The 18,762-nt window shown below is 34.9% G+C and overlaps 1 protein-coding gene across 11 annotated transcripts in view; it reads right to left on the bottom strand.

Moving 5' to 3' along the window:
* Positions 1-18,762, bottom strand: part of LOC129245338 (protein lap4) — a 219,992-nt gene that overhangs the window by 106,208 nt on the left and 95,022 nt on the right. For 9 of the 11 annotated variants that reach the window (XM_054883437.1, XM_054883461.1, XM_054883505.1 and 6 more), the window contains one exon: positions 157-512. In XM_054883437.1, the coding sequence (XP_054739412.1) occupies positions 157-512 (356 nt within the window). Of the gene's footprint in view, positions 1-156; positions 513-998; positions 1,415-16,168; positions 16,316-18,762 lie in introns of those variants that run through there. The other 2 variants (XM_054883490.1, XM_054883515.1) reach the window with 2 other exon arrangements.

Below are 18,762 nucleotides of genomic sequence, written 5' to 3'. Positions count from 1 at the left end.
TGCACATTTTCCTACAGTAAATTAAAATGAAAATCAATTTGCAGCATGCATTAAAGGCCAATTCAAATTTTCCCCAATGCTAATTGCATGTTTAACGACACAATTAACCACAGAAAGCATTTAAATACTCTTAACACAAGCAATTCTCCCACCCACCTGTGAGACAGAGCCATCTTCGCTAAATACCGGATGTCCAATAAGGCGGGTCACCTCGCGCTCTACCACCAGCACCAACACGGCTCCGCAGGCTTTCAATACCTGTACAGCCTGATAGTGATCGGCGTCGATCACAGAAATACCATTCACTTTTAGTACTTTATCGCCAACTTTCAAGCCAGCCAAATCCGCTGGGCCACCTTCGGTCACACGTGATATGAAAATGCCCTCATCGTCGCCTTTGAAGGGTGTTGAGCCTCTCCCGCCCGCTATACTCAGGCCAAGACCAGCAGTGGTGCGTTCAATATGAATTTCATACTGTTCGAGACGTAGCTCCGTCAGCCCATCAACCGCATCTGAAAAAAGTGATAACAAAAAGAAGGCATGAATTAAATGTATGAATGGCAGCTAATTGAAGAAAGCAAAAGCTAATAAAGTAAATTTAAAAACTGATCGCCCGTCAGCATTTTTAGATGCAAATAAAATCATATTGCATTCTCTTCCGCTTTTAATACATATTTCACATGTGGACATAATGGTTTGAGTTTTTATTTGGTCTAGACTACGTTACTTTCTGTGATTTTTTTTAATGTATGCAACTTAAGTCCGTCTTTGAAGGCAAAATGTTCATACTAAAATGTTTAATATGTAAGTTACGATTTGTTATTACCTAGAAAAAGTTTCTTTTATTCACAATCTACATCTCAGTTACGTAGAGCATTAAATATTTGGTTATGATTTCAGCTGCTCACCCAGCTGAGCCAACAGCTGATACGAGTATTTCCGCTGCGCATCATCATCATTACGACTATCACTACATTTGCCACAAGCAGCATTCTTACCATATTGTCTAGGTCGCTCCAAGTCTCCAGCGTACGTTGTTACGATTCTAACACGTTTGTCCTTGCGTTTCAGCGAATTACTTGGGCTGCGATTCGAAGACGCGAGTGAACTGCGTAAACTCATATTGGCCGGACTGCTACGACCGCTGGTACTAACCAGCGAACCCGAACGCCTTGAGCGAGGAAATGTGTTATCGCCCTCTTTAATTTTTAACTTAATGTTGAACATTTTGACGCTTGTGTCCGTACGTTCGTATGTATGCAAATAAAAAATCCGCTTATACGCTTCACGTATTCGATATAAATAATATTTCTGCTCTTTTATATTTATTTATGCACTCGTACATATAACAGATTTTGTGTAAACGGATACAAAGACCCGCCGCCTATCTAATGCATCATCATTCTGTAAAGAGCTTTTATCAATTTTATTATTTTGTGCAATTTCATCGAATCATCCTCGGCAATAGAGGAAACAGTTGCAGCCAAAATGGGAAGCTGAAGGAAAGTATGCGTACGCAATTTTATAAAATCACAAGCACTAGAGCAAGATTTCAGAAACAGAAACAGATGCAGAACTAGAAATGCAGTGAAAGCGCTGGAGTGAAGGCGGAAGTAGCAATAACAGCGCACAGGGCAACAATACATGCACACGTGCATACCACAGACATTCATACAAATACAAGTGCAGCGAGCATAAAGTAAAAGTCGCAGGCTCTTTACAAAATACATATTTGCTTATTGGATTTTAATGTGTTCAATTGCATCGATAATAGCTTTTGAAAGTAACTACACAATTCTTCGCTCAAATCGGCAAGCAAAAATAAAAGACTAAAGCTTCTTTCTCTATGGTAAGAGCAATAAATCTCTTCCTCTTGTATTATACGCGTAGTTTTATTGCACAAAATTGAATTTGCGAAATAGTGAACTAAACTTTAGTTGTACGGCATTAATTTTAAAGTCGATTCAAAGCAACGCATGAAATATTGAGAAATTAGGCTATACATATAAGCGAAAAATCGTTTCATTAAAGCAATGATTATTATTTTCAATTTTAAGGAACAACAAAGGCGTACACTTGAGTTATTTCAAAATTGTAATAAAAACACTGGAAGGAAATATGAAATTTGGTACCAGCTAAAACCCAGAAATACCCTAATACACTTGAGTCTCTCGCCCGCTGCACTAGAATGGGTTGGAGCGTAAATACCTGCGGTTCGCAATCTCGCACGTTCGCAACCTCGGGTATGAAACACCAAATCATTGAAGTTTTCTCTAATAGCCTGCCCTCAGCAGGCAACGACAAAACTCTGAGTATATTACCTCCATGAAAAAAATTCCGCGGCATCCTGCATTTGTGAAAAAACTTCAAGACGCATACCACAATTAAGAGGAGGAGCTCGACTAAATACCCAATAAAGGGTGTAAGTGCCAATTATTATTATTATTATTAGTTGAATCTCTCTCCAATAAATGCAGCCATCTCATAGAGATATAATACATTATCTTTATTATACATTTTTAACTTTTTGGTTGCGGTTTTCAGAACGTTTAAACTTTCTGATGATTTACAAAGATATAATACAAATTTTTTAATGAAATATTTATTTTTGTTTGTACTGATTTTATTTTAAATGAAATATGTAAATTTTTGTTTAAGAAATTATCAAAATAGCAAACTGGAGCAAATTTGAAACAGCAGAGAACGCTGGTGAATTTCGAAAGAACCAATTAAGAAATATCAAATATAAAAAAAAATCAGAAAATCCGAGCATTTTTTTTAATCCGTCCAATAAATGGAACTTTTCGTTATGTACAATCATCTCTGGGACATTTTGATTGCGTTTTGCGTTCGTTACTTACTGGGTTAATAATAATATGACGGCACATGCATGCGTCTTCCTGCGAACTTTTGTATATACTTTTTGCTGCTATTTTCCAACAAATAGTTTTCATTTACAAATGTTCTGTGTTTTTTTCTTCCATGTAAATGAAATTGCACAGTTCCTTACTGTTTAAATTAATTCAAAATTATCTTAAGTAAATAAGTAAAAGGGGCATATATTTAGTACTTTGTTTCCTAATTAAAGTTTAGTACTGTAGTGCGGAATAGGTGTCCGTGCAACGATGAGCTACGACAGAAAAACTAAAATACTGGAATCGTGAAATCGCGAAAAGTCTTAAAAAGATAATCAAGTGGTTTGGATACAAAAAAAAACACCGCTGATGGTGTTACGGGTATTGAGCAGTGATGGTGATTACCTCGGGCAGGGTTTCAGGATTACTTTCGAACCTGTACATGTATCTACTGGAACCATCATGGAAGTAATGACTATAATGGACAAAGAATAGTTGCTTCGTACATGTCAGCGCCTCAGGTCTCGGCTGGAGCAGGTTATAAGAGCTGATGGAAGTTTCAGCTATGTATGACATATATACTCTTATTATACCAAGATGCGTATCTAGTTTATGAAGGAGTAAAAGTCGTTATGTATAAAGGTTATCTTCTTGAGGAAATTTTGATTACAGCGATGAACAAACTTTTTAACTGAACTTTTTCGTGCAAGTGTGTAGGCCAAGATTTTTACAAAAAATTCCGCCCAACAAAATTGAACAAAAGTTGCGTTATTTTACTTATTTTCGACCAATACTTGAAACAGAAACATCTAGAAGTCGTTATGTTGGTTCCAGCCTGTGTGTAGGCCGATTATACGGACGAAAACAATTAAGTGATATTTTTACTCAAACTGAAAAAGTTTTTAAAGAGTGTTCGCTCTTCGGCAGAGAGTAGAAAACCCGCTACTAGATTAATAAACAAACATGAAACTAGACTGTAGGGAAAAGTTAAGTTAATCATTTAACGTATCAAAGGTGTGTGTCGTACACCATTTTTATTATTATTATTACTAGATTATTGGGATAACACAAAACAGTTGAAAATTTATGCATTGAAGACTCTACCGCCTAAATGTCATTCTCCCCATAAATTTATTTGTAGTTCCAGTTGTTTCTTTTTTCTTCTTTCTTTGCCTAAGAGGATGTAAAGTGGCAAAATTTACGACTTTCAGCATTTGTTTGGTCTACATCAAATATAGCAAACCAAATCAAAAAGAATACATACATAGCAGCAACAGTAAGGACGAATAAATATGCAGTGGCGTAAAAAAATTAGATCCGTGTTAGGCATTTTCTATCCAGTGTTTGCCTCTTCAAAAATAAAAACAAAGAGGTAAAGGTCAAATTTCATCCGCGCACATTTTATAACTATATATATAATTGCAGCTTACACCCTTTGTTGGGTGTTTCCCCCTACCACAATTGGAGGGGCATACAGTTTTACGCCACTTCCGAACGGCAGATTATTTTTTATGAAGAGTTTTTTTATGGCAGAAATACACACGGAGATTTGCCATTGCCTGCCGAAGAGCGACCGCTATTAGAAAAGACCTTTTCTATCATTTGGTGTTTTACGTCCCATTCGACTACGGCTGCCGCCCACATCTTAGTAAAATTTAGGTAATCTGGGCTGGTTGTCAATTTTTGGAATCAAACCATCTTATAAACAATGAGATCTATAGCTTGTAATATCAGACGGACGGACGGAAATTTAGTCTTAACATATAGAAAAAAGGCGTATTTACTATCCGATCTCAATAATAATGATGTCGGATCTAAATGAGGAGGGAAGCAATTAATGCGAGTTCTACCAAAACGTGGGGTGGAACCGTTTTTTTGCTTTTTTTTTAATTTTCTTGCATCGTATTTATTTTCGTAAGTTCATTACACATAACAGATTTAAGTAATTTTGTTTCGGTTGTAACAAAGATATTACGCTTTCCCCTTTCGCTCGTCCCCTTTTTTTACGATTTCGTCTATTTTTAACACCAAACTGCCTTGAAGGAAGAGTAACAGTGAAAGAATGTGCCAAGTTTTATTGAAATATATTAATTTTTACTCAGATGGATACACAGCTAAACCAGCTCCTCTGAAATATATCTCGTTTCGTTTATCCTGTTACATATAACGGTTATGTGAATCAAATTAAACTACTCTTGGGCACAAGTGCGCGTGTATAAAAATTTAGAGCTGTTTCACTGGGCGAAATTGAAATAATTTCTTATCTTAAATTTTCATGCAATACATTGCAAAAATTTCTCCATCACTGTGTTATGGTTTGGTAACCAATAAAAACAGCAAATATTTTTGAGTAAACCACATAAATCCCAAACAAATTTCTACGCCAGACATGCCAATCATCTTGCAATTGTGTGGAGTGGACGCCACTGAAGCGTGAATAAAGATGATCATAAATTTCGAATCAAACGACTAAACAAAGCAGCATATTGGCACGGAAATCCGATTGGCTTTTACAAGGTCATCCAAGTTCAAATCTTTTTCATTTATTTTAGATTCAAATTCTATACATATTTTGAACAGAAGTTTATTATCTGTTGATTGGCATTTGTAGTAGGGAACCTACTACTTGTATGATAAATGATAAATTACGCTTTACAAATGTCGATTCTTTTGGTGAAGTTTTCGATGACATCTAAGCATAGTTGGGGCTCTATATATCTATCCGTCGACGTTGGGTGCATTTTACTATTTTCAATATTTTCTCTTACAACAGCCTTATGTGCAATTGAACGGCCAGAACGAGCGAAAAAACACTGCCAAAAAGGAACACAGGCTTGACAAACCCTGTACAGCAACAACTCCTTTCCAGGATATAACAACGTAAGCAAAGCTAGGTCTGCCCAACAAGAGATTCCCAATAACCAAAATATGATGATGAGAAGCAAATTGTAAGCTTTATTTATGCGGCATTACCAGCCAGTCAAGCATTGAATGAACTTGGACAGCCGGTCAGTATCTTCAGATGGCGTACATGCAGATGCCTTTTGAATGTGGCAGAGTTCAAAGTTTTGTAGTGTTAGCTAATTTGTAAGAGACTTAAGTCTTCATAGATTTCTGTGAGGATAATTTAATTTAATAAGTGCAACTAAAATCATTATAAAAAAATGTATTATAATGTCGTAGAAAACAAATTCAATTACTTGCAGAGGCAATTAGAAGAAAAATGTACAATTAATTTTAGTCATGGATACATATTTCATGCATATTTTCTTCAGTTCAATGACCTAAGGGTTGCCCTTTTCTGGAAGATAGTAGAAAAGTGGAAATACTATTAAAGGTTAATCATCTATGACTTTTGAATTTGCTGATTACCAATTGCGTTTTCTGTTAATTAGCTGTAAGAATTACATATGTAAGAATGTATTTGTGTGCGCCAGTAATTGAACTTCAATTAACCGCATACCGAGACGGTAAAATCAATCGTTATTGATGGCAATGAAATAATAGCGGTTTTCGATTCACCACTTTCCTGCTGGCTATGCTTGGGTTCTGCGCGCATGATGAAAAATTTGCATGTGAAAGCAACAAGTTATTGAGCAAGATTGGCCACTAACGAGCATGGTTTTACCTCATAAAACTGGTATAATGAACAATTTTCAGTGCTACCAATTCTCTTTTCTGATATCAGGCAAGTTTCATCACGAATACTCTTAAATAAATGCAGCTATTTTCCAACGTGTGTTTATTTATGCCAGTTGCATTATCTATTCGACACTCGCTAACGCACGGTGAATCGCAAATGGTTAGTACCTAACCCTTTGATTAATTTAATTCGTAGGTTTGATTTTTTTAAGCTTTAAGAAAGTTACGTATATATCGAAATAAAAATAAATTCGGTATAACACTCGACCATTGTCGAGTTGGTGGTCGTAACTTTGCGAGTTCAGTAATAACACTCTCGTGGAGTTTACGAAAATCGAGCCTTCGGTAAAATCGGTTAGGTAAAATCCAATTATCTAATCTTCATTAAAATATATTTCAAGTTGTATTGCTAGAAAAAGCTCAAAAACATTATTTTTAAGAACAAACTTTGATGATATAAACTTCTCTCCAGAAGGTCTATATAAGTACCTATTTATTAAATTAATTCACTAACTAAACGACATTTTTGCGCGTAACAAAAATATGTTGTGAAATGATGTATAAAGTAACACAAGGGTTTAAAGCTTTCGTTGATAAACACATAGAATCGAATAAAATAAAGCAAAAATGTGTTATAAATCATTTTATGAAGATAGCATGTATGTATGTAAGTACAGGGTGTTCCACCTATACTTGACGCATGACAACTATTAATAATTTAGTGAAAAATGCATCAGTTTTGACTCCACCGGTTAGAACTTCAATTCATTGGGTTAATAAACGTAAATAATGTCGAGAAAATGGCCATCATTTCCAGTGACGTGATTTTTCTGCGGCTTTCATAACATTCTGGCGCATTTCTAAGGTTATGGCTCGATTTCCCCGCGAATATTGATCCTCAGAGAGCCGAGCGTTTGAGGTTTATTAGAGTACACCTTTCCCTTTATGTAGCCTCACAGTCAAAAAATCCGGCGTTATCTAAAAGCGAGAAGAAAGCCAGTCGAACTAGCTGTTTTTGGAGATGAGCCGCCGCGGAAACATTGTCTTGAGTGAATTCAGCGTCTGTCACCCCGTATGGGCCATGAGTGCACACTGTGCTCCAACTGATCTTCCTCGATGAAAGAACGCTAAAATTTTGTTATCTTGGAGTTATATCTGTCACCATTAACAGTTAGGCTACGGCCTGCGTTATCCTCGTAGACCCGACCATGTTCGTAGCGTACACACCGCACCAAACCGTGACTTTAACATCATGCAAAGGTTATTCATGCACGATTCAAGGATTTTCCCAATGCCCCTAAACTGACAATTTCGTCTATTTACCTCTCCGCTGAGAGTGTAATGTGTCCGCTCATGACGCTGAGTTAAGATATTCGATGAGTTATTTTCAGGGTGTGTCTAAAGCGTGTCTAAAGCGCTATAGAAATAACAATTCGAGGAACACATGTCGAAGTTATTCAAAATTTTCATGTGCCAAATATAGATGAACCACTCTGTATACAATCAAAAATAATTAATACGTATTCTCTACAGTGAAATGAATGACAAACGAACTTTTTGCTTAGAGATAACTGTTTTTATAACTAATATATTATTTACTTTAGTATTGATCTTATATGGATCGTTATTCCTAGCATTTTAATACGAATAGATTTAAGGATATACAAATTACACAACAATGGAAGTGAAGACAGAGTAAAATCTGGATGAAAGCATCGTAAAAGTAAATTTTGTACATTTTAATGTTGATAAGGAAGCCATAAAGATACTCAATAGAAAATAGTAGATAAAGCTGCCTAAGTACAAGATATTATTTTGTCCTTATCGATAGGTAAATGCGAATGTAAGAAACAGAACCTGATGTTTATTATACTATATAATATTTTGCGCCTTTATTTCTGTACTTGTAAAGTGTTTATTTACCAACATTTTTTTTGTTCGATGGAATAAATTGATTTGATGCAACGATTCTTTCACTTTTTCCCTCGAATTCGAACTTCTTTATATCAAAGAAAAAAATAGCTAAGTTATGAATGCAATGTCAAGTATATGAAAACTGAATATCACTTTGCAAACCAAACCATCGTATACATCGTATACATACATACATACCTCCATGCATTTCACACACAAAATTTAATAAAAAATGGGATAAAATTGTATGAGAATATCTACTCCAATGAAATAGAAACCCTGTGGAAACTGGAAGTATTAAAAGCTAATTGTGAGGCACCAAACTTAAAAATATTGCTCACCAAATTCATTTAGCGCTAAAGCGTAAATTAAAACCATTGCACATAATTTACAACCGAGAAAGTTTAAAGAAAGGAAGAAAGTGAAAGGAACTCTTCCATGTTTACCGAATAGTTCAAGTGCAAAATTTAAACGTCTGAATATAAAAAGTATTAAATCTCGATGCTTGTGTGTTTGACATGAAATTCCAAACTCACTTTTCAACACCAAAGTTTACCGCTTAGCGGCTCGCAAAACATGATTAATCGTCCCAAATCTGTGCGAATTTCATTTGACAAATGGCACAATAAACCGCTAAAACCATTGAAACCGTTGAAACAAACAAAGACTTTTACGCATACAAGTGCAAGAAATAGTGGCCTTAAAAATTAATGAAGAAAGTTTTACTGAAGTAACCCATCAACAAAGCACTAAAACACAAAAAAAAAGAAATATTAGGTGATATTCCAAAAAGTGAAATGAGTTGATGAAGCTGAATAAAGCAAAAAAGCAGCAATTAAAAAATAAATAAAAATTTGTCAAAATGTGGTACGCTTTAATAACAACATAAATGGCCACATAAACGTGAACGTGTCTGAGTCAATGAATCACAAATGAAATAAAAAAAAGAAGCAAAATACCAAAGTTCTAAACGTTTCGTCACTATTCGCTGCGCCATGACTAGGTCGGTCGCGCAGCCAATTGGGCTAGTTGACACTCCAAGGGAAAGAATACAAATAAAAAAATTCTTATCTTACAGCAACTACAAAATTCCATAGATAGCGGAAAACCAAAAATAAGAGAAAAACATGTCTATGTATGTTTATATATATGACAAAAATATTGAAAGCTTAGCAGTAATGAAGCTAAACAAAATCGAAACTAAATGCTGATAAACCTTATTCCCCAGCCACATTAAGAGCTGCGAAATAATTGAATTGGCTAAATGGCGTTGGCTCGGTTGAGAGGACTCATCGCTCTGCATAAACATGTGAAAAAGTATGGCACAATCGCAAGCTGATAAGCACTACACTTTATAGAATGGTATACATACAGACATACATACATACATATAAAATTATAAAAAACTTGGTATAAAGTATATAAACAGCACTAATGACGAAGAAGTGTAAACAAAATATTCCGATAGATGAAAAGAAAACAAATAGAACGTACAAATGGGTGCAGGTGTGTGTGTTAACACAATCAAACCTTTGTGCAATAACTGCAATGGGTAGTTATTTAGATGATGTGAAGCAGCTTTTGGCATATTTGCTAGAAATTGAGCGAGTTTTGCCTAGAAACAATTTATTGCAGTCAATCAAAAGTCATATATTCCATCTCTCAAATTCTAAAATTTTCTACTATTCTAATTTTAAACGTTCCTTCATTAATATGACACCCGACAGTGTTGTGATTTTCTCCATATAAAAACTGTCGTGCAAAATTACAAGGAAAAACATATTATAAAAAATCAATGGGATTTTTTTAGACTCTTCAGAATTGAATTAGCTATAAGAGTGCATATGAAAATATTTCTAAAAATTCTAATTAAAAAAGTAGAATTGGCATGAAAAATTTGAGAAATTTGGCTAAATTTAACATAAAATTTTAAAATTCGATTTATGTGGTTTTTATTACACAAAAATTATGAAAATAAAGAAAAAAATATATTTAAAAAAACGTCAAATTTAGTCAAAATGTTGATGTGATACATTTTGCTGCGAGGTTTGTTTTAATTCAACGGCTATAATTAATCAATTAATTAATTTAAAATTGAAAAAATCGGATGTTACAATACAATTATTTGTCAATTAATTAATTTAAAATTGAAAAATCGGATGTTACAAATATTTGTTTCTGTATACTCTGTGGCACATTGCAAAGTTTTGACTTTTTACTTATTTTTCATAGAATTTCTTTTATAAAAATATACTTCCTACTACAACAAAGCCATTTATGCAATTCAAAGTTTCAAACTTTGAAAAAAATTTAAAAAAATTTCAAATTTTTTTAATCAGATTTTAGAAAAAATATGGCTACCCAGTTATATAGCCCATTGAATTTTGTTATAATATAATGCAAATTGCAGGATTGTGGCTTAAAAATCAGGCTGATTTTGGATAATTTTTCCACTGAATGTTGCACATATAAAAAAAAATCATTCGTTTTGATCAAAATATCGCGTTTCTAATTAGGTGTCTGCGAGTGTATATATAAAATTAAAGCCTCCAAGAAAAAAATGGAGAGCGATAGCTTAATACAGTGGCCACTATAATACAGGGCCAACCAAAGAATTTCTTTTTTCAATATCTTTTTTTCTGAGTAAGTAATTCACGATATTTTGTTTCAAAGGAATCTTGGGTGCATTTCTGGCAGTGCACCTTCGAAAAAATAGGCCCAAATAAGGCTGGGAAGCTATTCTCCGGGCGTGGAGTTTAAATATTATTGCTCAGCGGAAAAAATCGAAGCCTCCATGAGATGCGCTATCGAACACCGCTAGGATTTTTAAATTAACTCAATAGTTCCAGTTCGTTATTATTCTACAGTCAGAAATCTTTAATACGAGGCAAACAAACAATTATAAAATCATATTACATAAAACTTTAAAAAAATAGCTTTAGCTTTTATGGTACGAAAAGTTTCTCCAAAGGAAACGTCCATAACACAGGAAACAAACGCATTAATCGCTTAAAACAACCAAGTAAAATAAAGTAAATAATTTTTTTTAATAAAATGCTTGTAATTTAGTATTTCGTTTGACAAATAGAAAATCACATAAAGATCGTATATTTTCACAGTGCACCGTGAAATTTCTACTATTACTGAAACTACTCCGCCCCACATAGACGGTACTTCAGAACCGCTAACAAAATATGTGAAATATTGCACTCGGGTGCCTCTGTATTGTTTGTTTTAACTTAGCATTCAAACGACATTCGAATAACAAAATCTGGCCATACATACATACGTATGTGTAGGGTGTCTGATAACAACGTTTTTTTCAGTTCCCCCTGAATTTATTATTGACCTTGTTAATTCACCTGTCCACCGCCATATTATATTTTCGGACTTATGCTACTAGCGTATACGAGTGAATACATACATGCATACATACAGTTATACGAGCAGTATCAATGTTGCCTTATCAGAGAAATAAAAAAAAAAATTTTGTAAAATAAAAAACATAGCTATACTCGTATACATATATTTAGGGCAAAACACTTAATCTACAGCGGTAAGTTGATATTGAAAATGTGGTAAACTTCGATATGATTTCAGATATACATAATTAAATCGTGACATCATTACCTTGAAAATGAGCAGTGGAGTACACAATCCTCTACTGCACAAGTATGCCTCAGGGTAAACATTTTTAAATTCGACTGAAAACCCGGAGCAATTTGCACTAAAAGCGAAAGGGACACTTGAAGTAATTAGCAGTGGAGCCAGAAGTCATCAAAAAAACAAAAACAAAAACAAAAACAAAAGAACAAGAAAAATTCCTGAGTAAGGGATAAAAGGTCAGTCAGTAGGTCTGCTCTCTAATGCGGTACAAAGGAAAATAAGTAAATTGTATTACAAGAACTATTTGCTGTCTGTATTGGAATAAAACGTTACAAATTTAATTAAGTTTCTGTTAAACTATCAGATCTTCGAAAAATTTAAAACCTACATATTGGGTTGGGGAATAAGTTCATAGCGTTTTTATACTTTGCAAAGATTTGTTTGCTGTTTGCCAAAGGGTAAGTATTCACTCGACAGACCTCTTTCTGATCTACAAAACTATTTATTATTATTATTTAATTTTTTATTAGACCTGATCGACATGTTCTAACCATACGCCTTCACGACAACGCCAGGTCCCATGTTGCACAAGTTATCAAAGCCGCTCTTCAAAAGCTCGAATGGGAGGTCCTTCACCGGATTTTGATAACAAAGAGGTCCTTAAAAACTGGCTCAACAACTTTTTTAACACCAGACAAGGCGATTTTTAGTGAAATATATAATTGATTAACTTACTGATATAATTATTGTTTTTTGTTTAAAAAGACGGTAGAAACGCTACGAACTTATTCCTCAACCCAACATATGCATATACATACATATCTACATATATGTATTTTTTTTTTGTTGTGTTTTGTTGAGGAAGTCAAAAAACCATATTTCTAATATCCATATCGAGTCTTTAATTATTATTATTACTAATAAAGGGTGTTTCAAAAGACGCCCCTCGTTGTTGTTTTAAATAGTATGTAAAAAATTTAATTCTTTCAGATTTCACTATTAATATTCAAAATACGGCTGCTAAGAATTACATACAAATACAACACAATTTAAATACAAATACAACACAATTCAAATGTCCACTATGAGCACTCTACAGGTGAAATCCGCCAAGCAGTCGATTCATGAGAGCGACTAATTCCTAAGAACGTCGTCTTAAAGATCGTGTAAAATTGTACATCTGTCTACTTGACAAACGTCAAAGATGACATAAAAAAGTTACCGTCTAGGAATTATTCACTGCTGACATCGAGGCGTCACGTTTGAAAGATCCTTTATTATTATTATTTTTGTTATTATATTAGATATTATTAATATTGTTAAAAAAATTATGAGGCTTAGTTACAACTAAGCCAAAGAACTAAGCAGCATATAACAGATATCTCAAATACGGTTTTAGATTAGTGTTTTCGGTACCGAAATTGCCAAGAAAGTGTCACGGACTCCTGCTGCGATTTATGTTTGTGCATTAGAGGGTTGAGGTACTAGATTTTGTAAGCAAATGAATCAAGTCTGCCACAAATGTTACAAGAATACACTACTAATTGTTTTACTATTGCTTTTACATGAGCGTATTGGTTATATGTACTTATATATAAGTATGTACGAGTATATGTGTGTCTGTGGAGAAGTTCAGCTTTAGCACACATTTGATTACACTAATTAAATTATCCCGTATGTTTAAACTTAGCTGCTAGAAATTAAATGACTATAGCTAACATTATAACGTAGCACCGCCACTAACAGTAGTTTAAATTTATTTAATTAATTCTAACAGTCAGCGCTATAAATATTGCAACACTGCAACAAAACACAAAATTTACCCAAAACCGAAGGCCTGAAACCCGATAAAAGCATTAAAGCAGCGATACTAGCGATGAGATTTTGTTTATTTTGTTTGTTTTTCACAATTTGTCCACTTTCCTCTCTGTTCATGAACCGACTTACAACAGCGCATCAAATGCAATAAAAATCCTAAAAGCCTGAAACCTTTTTGTGCTGACACCGCGCTCTTTAAAAAAAATGCCGGCAAACAGCAGTCACGTTAAATTTATTTAACGCACTTTCACAGCAACAAACGTACGCGCACATGTACAGACATATGTGCATTTACAGTCATTTAAGGCAAATCAATAATTCAGTTGAAGGAAAAACGGCAAAATGTGTAAAAAATTCGTTTTATCATAAATTTAATGGCACGAAATATTTTTTCTCATTGCCCCACACGTGGATCGGTCTACGTGTATCTTTTAATTGCAATAAATAAATAAGAAGTAAAAGCCTGAATGAATTAAGTTAATGTGATTATAGTGTTTCACGTTATTTTAGCGTTTTATAAATGAATGATATAACAATAAGGCGTGAGTGTTGAATATAAATCAAACTTAAAAATTATCTCACAAAATCGTATTGAATAAATATTTAAGCGATCGAAGTGTAGAGGTAACAGGAACAGCTAGAGGAGCGCTTACAAGATGATTTTAATATAAGTTCTTTAATACAACTCCTGCGTAAGTGAGTGAAGGCAACTCTTTTTCATACTTTTTTTAATTTTCCTATTCTTGCCCTTTTGAATGGTGCAATTTACTAGCATTGTAAACTTTCTTCGCCATCAACTATGCTATAGTTTTTTCAATACGCTTACTAAGCAAAGCTATACCAATAAAAACAAGAACAACGCATACATCCCTTCTCGCATGTGCAATAAAAATACACAAGGGATAGCAAAATAGTAAATCCCTTGAGGTTATCAAAAATTTTAAAGCCACAAAATCAACAGATGTAAGATTGCCAAGTGCAGCAACAACATGAATATGGTATAACGTAAGTATGTATGTATATACTAATACACGCATATGGACAATATTTGATGCGAAGTAAACACAAATCCTTGCATAAAACAGCAGTGATGTGTTTATTATTCGTTGGTCGCCTACGGGTTTTCACTCCAAAAAATCAAAATAAATATGTATGTCTGTACATACATAGGTATATATGGCTGTATATAGAAATGCACACCAAAATGCAATGGCAATCGTAGATCGTTTATGTTTCTCGTACATCAATAACATATGCACGCAAATAAACGAACTGAATAAAAACTTACGAAATAAAAGTAGTCGAAAAGTGGAAGAAGTAACCCTCCTGCAGCAACAGTCGCCACACACAAAAAAACTTCAAGATGGAATTGAAAAAGGAATACAAATTGCTATTGGCTCCTTGCCACAACTGCTTAGGTATAAGAATAACAGTATTTGTATTGGAACTGTGGGGTCGCTAGTTGTCGTTGTTGTTGTAAAGTTAAACAAGTGAATCCACTTTCGCGCTAAGAATTTGGATTTTGCTCGATGCACAACTTCGTTCCGCTCCCGGTACTTTTGTACAAGTAACTACATACCATACTTACTTTCTTCACTTTCCTGCTTGTTTCCCTACTTGCCTTCTTCGGTATAAATTGCAAATGCAAATAAAAATGCAACAATTTACATTAAGAAAGCAGCTTTCACAGTGCTAAGCTCGCAAGAACAATGGGAGGACGAGGTGCGTATAAACAGAATTGAAGTGAAGGAACTCAAATAAAGAATGCGGGCTGCTTAAAATTTTCGCAATAAACTTTAATGCAGTCGATGGATAACAGATAATACACACGCACACGCCCACACCACCACACAAATGTATGTACAAATATTGTAATAATGCGAAAGCAACGGAGCATGCGGTCGGTCTCGAGGGTAGAGTAGCGGTTGGCGTGAAGAAAAATGTTTAAATTAACACAAGCAAACGAAAGCGCAATTCAGCTGCATTCAATATTCTGCACAATAAAGTTGGAGCGCGTGCTGTAGATCCCGCGGCTCTTCTTTCGCCCCGCATAGTGCTACAGGGAGTATGAGTAATGCCCGTTTGTACTTGTTTGTTATTATTCTTTTTTTTTTTTGTTTTAAATATAAATGGGTGCCTCAGCATTGTATAAGACACTGTTTCTTATCTGTTTTGCTTAAAAATGTTTAACAAATGGCTCGAAGGGTGAATAATGTAAAGTAGTGTATTTCGGCCCACTGGCGCAATTCCGACAAACCGGAACAAACGCCGTCTTTACTTCAGCTTCAGCTTCAAATACTTCAGATTTTAGCTCTCAAACTTATTCATTGTACTTGCTTTAATTTTTTTCGTTTTTTCTTTTCACTTCTTAACCGAATTACATTTAAATGACAGTCACGCTAAAAGGTGGCAAAGAGGTAATTAAATCTGCGACGTAAATGTCAGCCGATACAAAAGTGGTAAAGCGTGCACCTCTTTGTTCCGACAAGTGAAAATACTGAATAACTGAAATGAGCCAGCGCAGCTAGAGCACTTGCATACCTCACAATCGCTGCTGCTCACCGGCAGACCCAATCACAAATAATCACACAATTAGCGCGATTGGGCTACTCTTTCAGCGCCGCTCTCTAGCAGGCAATGCGTTACCCGCGCTGCTGTTCACCTCTGTTCGATATCAATACGTATCTCCATGTACTCACACATGCACACTGACATAGGCCTATGACAAATTCTGCATATGGGTCGAAACAACGGCATATGAGTAACAGCGTGTGAGTACTTTCTGATGTGAACAGCAGCAGTGCGCTGGAGAGTAAATAATTTTTTACTGCTCCACTTGTTCCCGCTAAAGTCCAAAAATAGCAAATACACAACTCACAGAGCAACACTAAAGGTAATGACGGTGGAGCTGGCAGTCGGTGGGTGGTAGGCGGTAGGCGGTGTTAGGCAAGAAGATTGCTTAAAGCAGGTATAATGCATAATTATTCAGCACTAAAGTTTGCGACTGTTTGGTAGTATTGCATGCAGCAGCGTTAAAATTAAATTGAATACATGTATTTGTATAGGTGTGTATAGCTAAGTGCTCATATGTATGTATGGATGGATGTACATATATAGAGCAGTAGCGGTAGGTCTTATCACTACATAGTACATACACATATGCACACATGTTCATATCCATATATTTACTATATGTGTGTATTCGCTTGGTAAGAATTTTAGAGCTGACAGCGTAAGTTTCGTTTGTCCGCCCATCCACCCCATCCATTGTTTTGTTGCTCTTTGTTATGTGTCTCTACGTGATATCCATATTTTCTTACCAGTGCGTTCATCTAATGAAATCGAAAGGCCCGACATGTTTTTCAATGCACGCTTACCAAATAAAAATTACTCTATTCTACGTATTTGTTTTGGTTTTTTATTAACTATTACGATTTCAATGTCACACAAAATACCGAAAATGTAACCAAAACTCGTAGGCATTTTTACTTTATCTTGCTTAACATGCATTATATGTACGTTTAGTTGTAGTGAGCTGTCCAGAGCGTCGTGCCATCGTCTGGGGCAAAGTAAAACTCGCTTTAGCGCATTGTCAATATTATTTTGGTTAGTACGTGAGAAGATTAATTTCTCAGTTGGCAAATCCAAACAGGGGCCTCGTACTCGTAATTATTATTTTTGTTTGTTTTACCAATTAGACAAAAGTTGTGAAAGAAATTTACAAACAAAATAAAGGAACAACAAAAATTCACTAAAAATTTGCTCTTAGTCATGGCACAATACCTCTTTTTTGGTGTTTTCGATTGAGTGAAACAACGGGGGGAGAAAACTCAATAAAATTAAGCTCAAAAGACTAAATTCCACTACATAAATGAATGCAAAAAAGCGAAGCACAAAGGCAAAATAGCATGATCTTTCAGTGAAAATCAGCTTTTGAACAGAAAGGCCTATTGATAAATATTTTACGCATTTTACTGAATCAAAAAATTGCAAAGTAGATGAGGATTTTGCGTTGCCAGTAGCTGCAGCAATAACCTATTACTTATGTAAGAAAAAACTTTCGCTTGGACGGCTTACATTCAGCGTAGCCGTTGTTATGTTTTTTGTGCCAAAACTGGCAGCATTCCTTCTTTTTTTAGACTGTAGATTAAATTTATGAATGATAATTATTATCCAAATGTCCCAAGCTCTTACACATACATGTGACGAGTCTTTGCGATGCCATTCAGGCATAATTATGGCTATACCTTGGCAATTTTTCGTCAAATATTACTTTTCAAAACCTCAGTTGTTTTCTGTACATATATTCGTTTCATTCGCTCTGGCCCTACAGAAAGCAGTCCAAAAGTGTTAAATTTTGCGAACGTGCGATTTTACTGCAAAATATCGTGAATTTATTCTTTCCGGGATTTTCGTTTGCAATAAATTAGTTGCTGAAACTACATATTGACTATATATGTATGTATATCCATACCGTCAATAATAGGCCCACAAATTTTTTTAACACAATCCGATAATAATGTATTTTCAGTTGCATTTTAAAGGAAAAACGGCCTAAGACGGCCAACAGACCCCAAGGCGCACCAAACAAGCAAGGTGAGAGGAATGTAAAGGCTTGGATTCACCTGTGGCCGAACACGGAATTGTATCGTTCAAATTGAAAAGAGCTTCTTCTTCATTATTTTTACGTGTTTTGAAAACATAAAGATACGCAGTGAGTTACCGTTAGCATTCTCTAAAACTCGTAAATTTCGCATATACCAGTTCAGTATTAGCAGATTTCCCTGCAGGGTACTTACAAATGTCACTGCATTACGATATTTTATTGATTTATCGATTTTTTTGCAGTGAGGAATGTGCCAGAAAATTCATCACCAATTAGCGGTTGGCAGGTGGCTTTCAATGTATAGCAGAATGTGTCACCTCA

This window comes from Anastrepha obliqua, chromosome 1 (assembly GCF_027943255.1).
Source record: "Anastrepha obliqua isolate idAnaObli1 chromosome 1, idAnaObli1_1.0, whole genome shotgun sequence".
In the NCBI taxonomy this organism is placed as follows: Eukaryota; Metazoa; Arthropoda; class Insecta; order Diptera; family Tephritidae; genus Anastrepha; species Anastrepha obliqua.
Note: the sequence above shows the minus strand (reverse complement) of the source record. Positions and strands in the feature narration are given on the sequence as shown.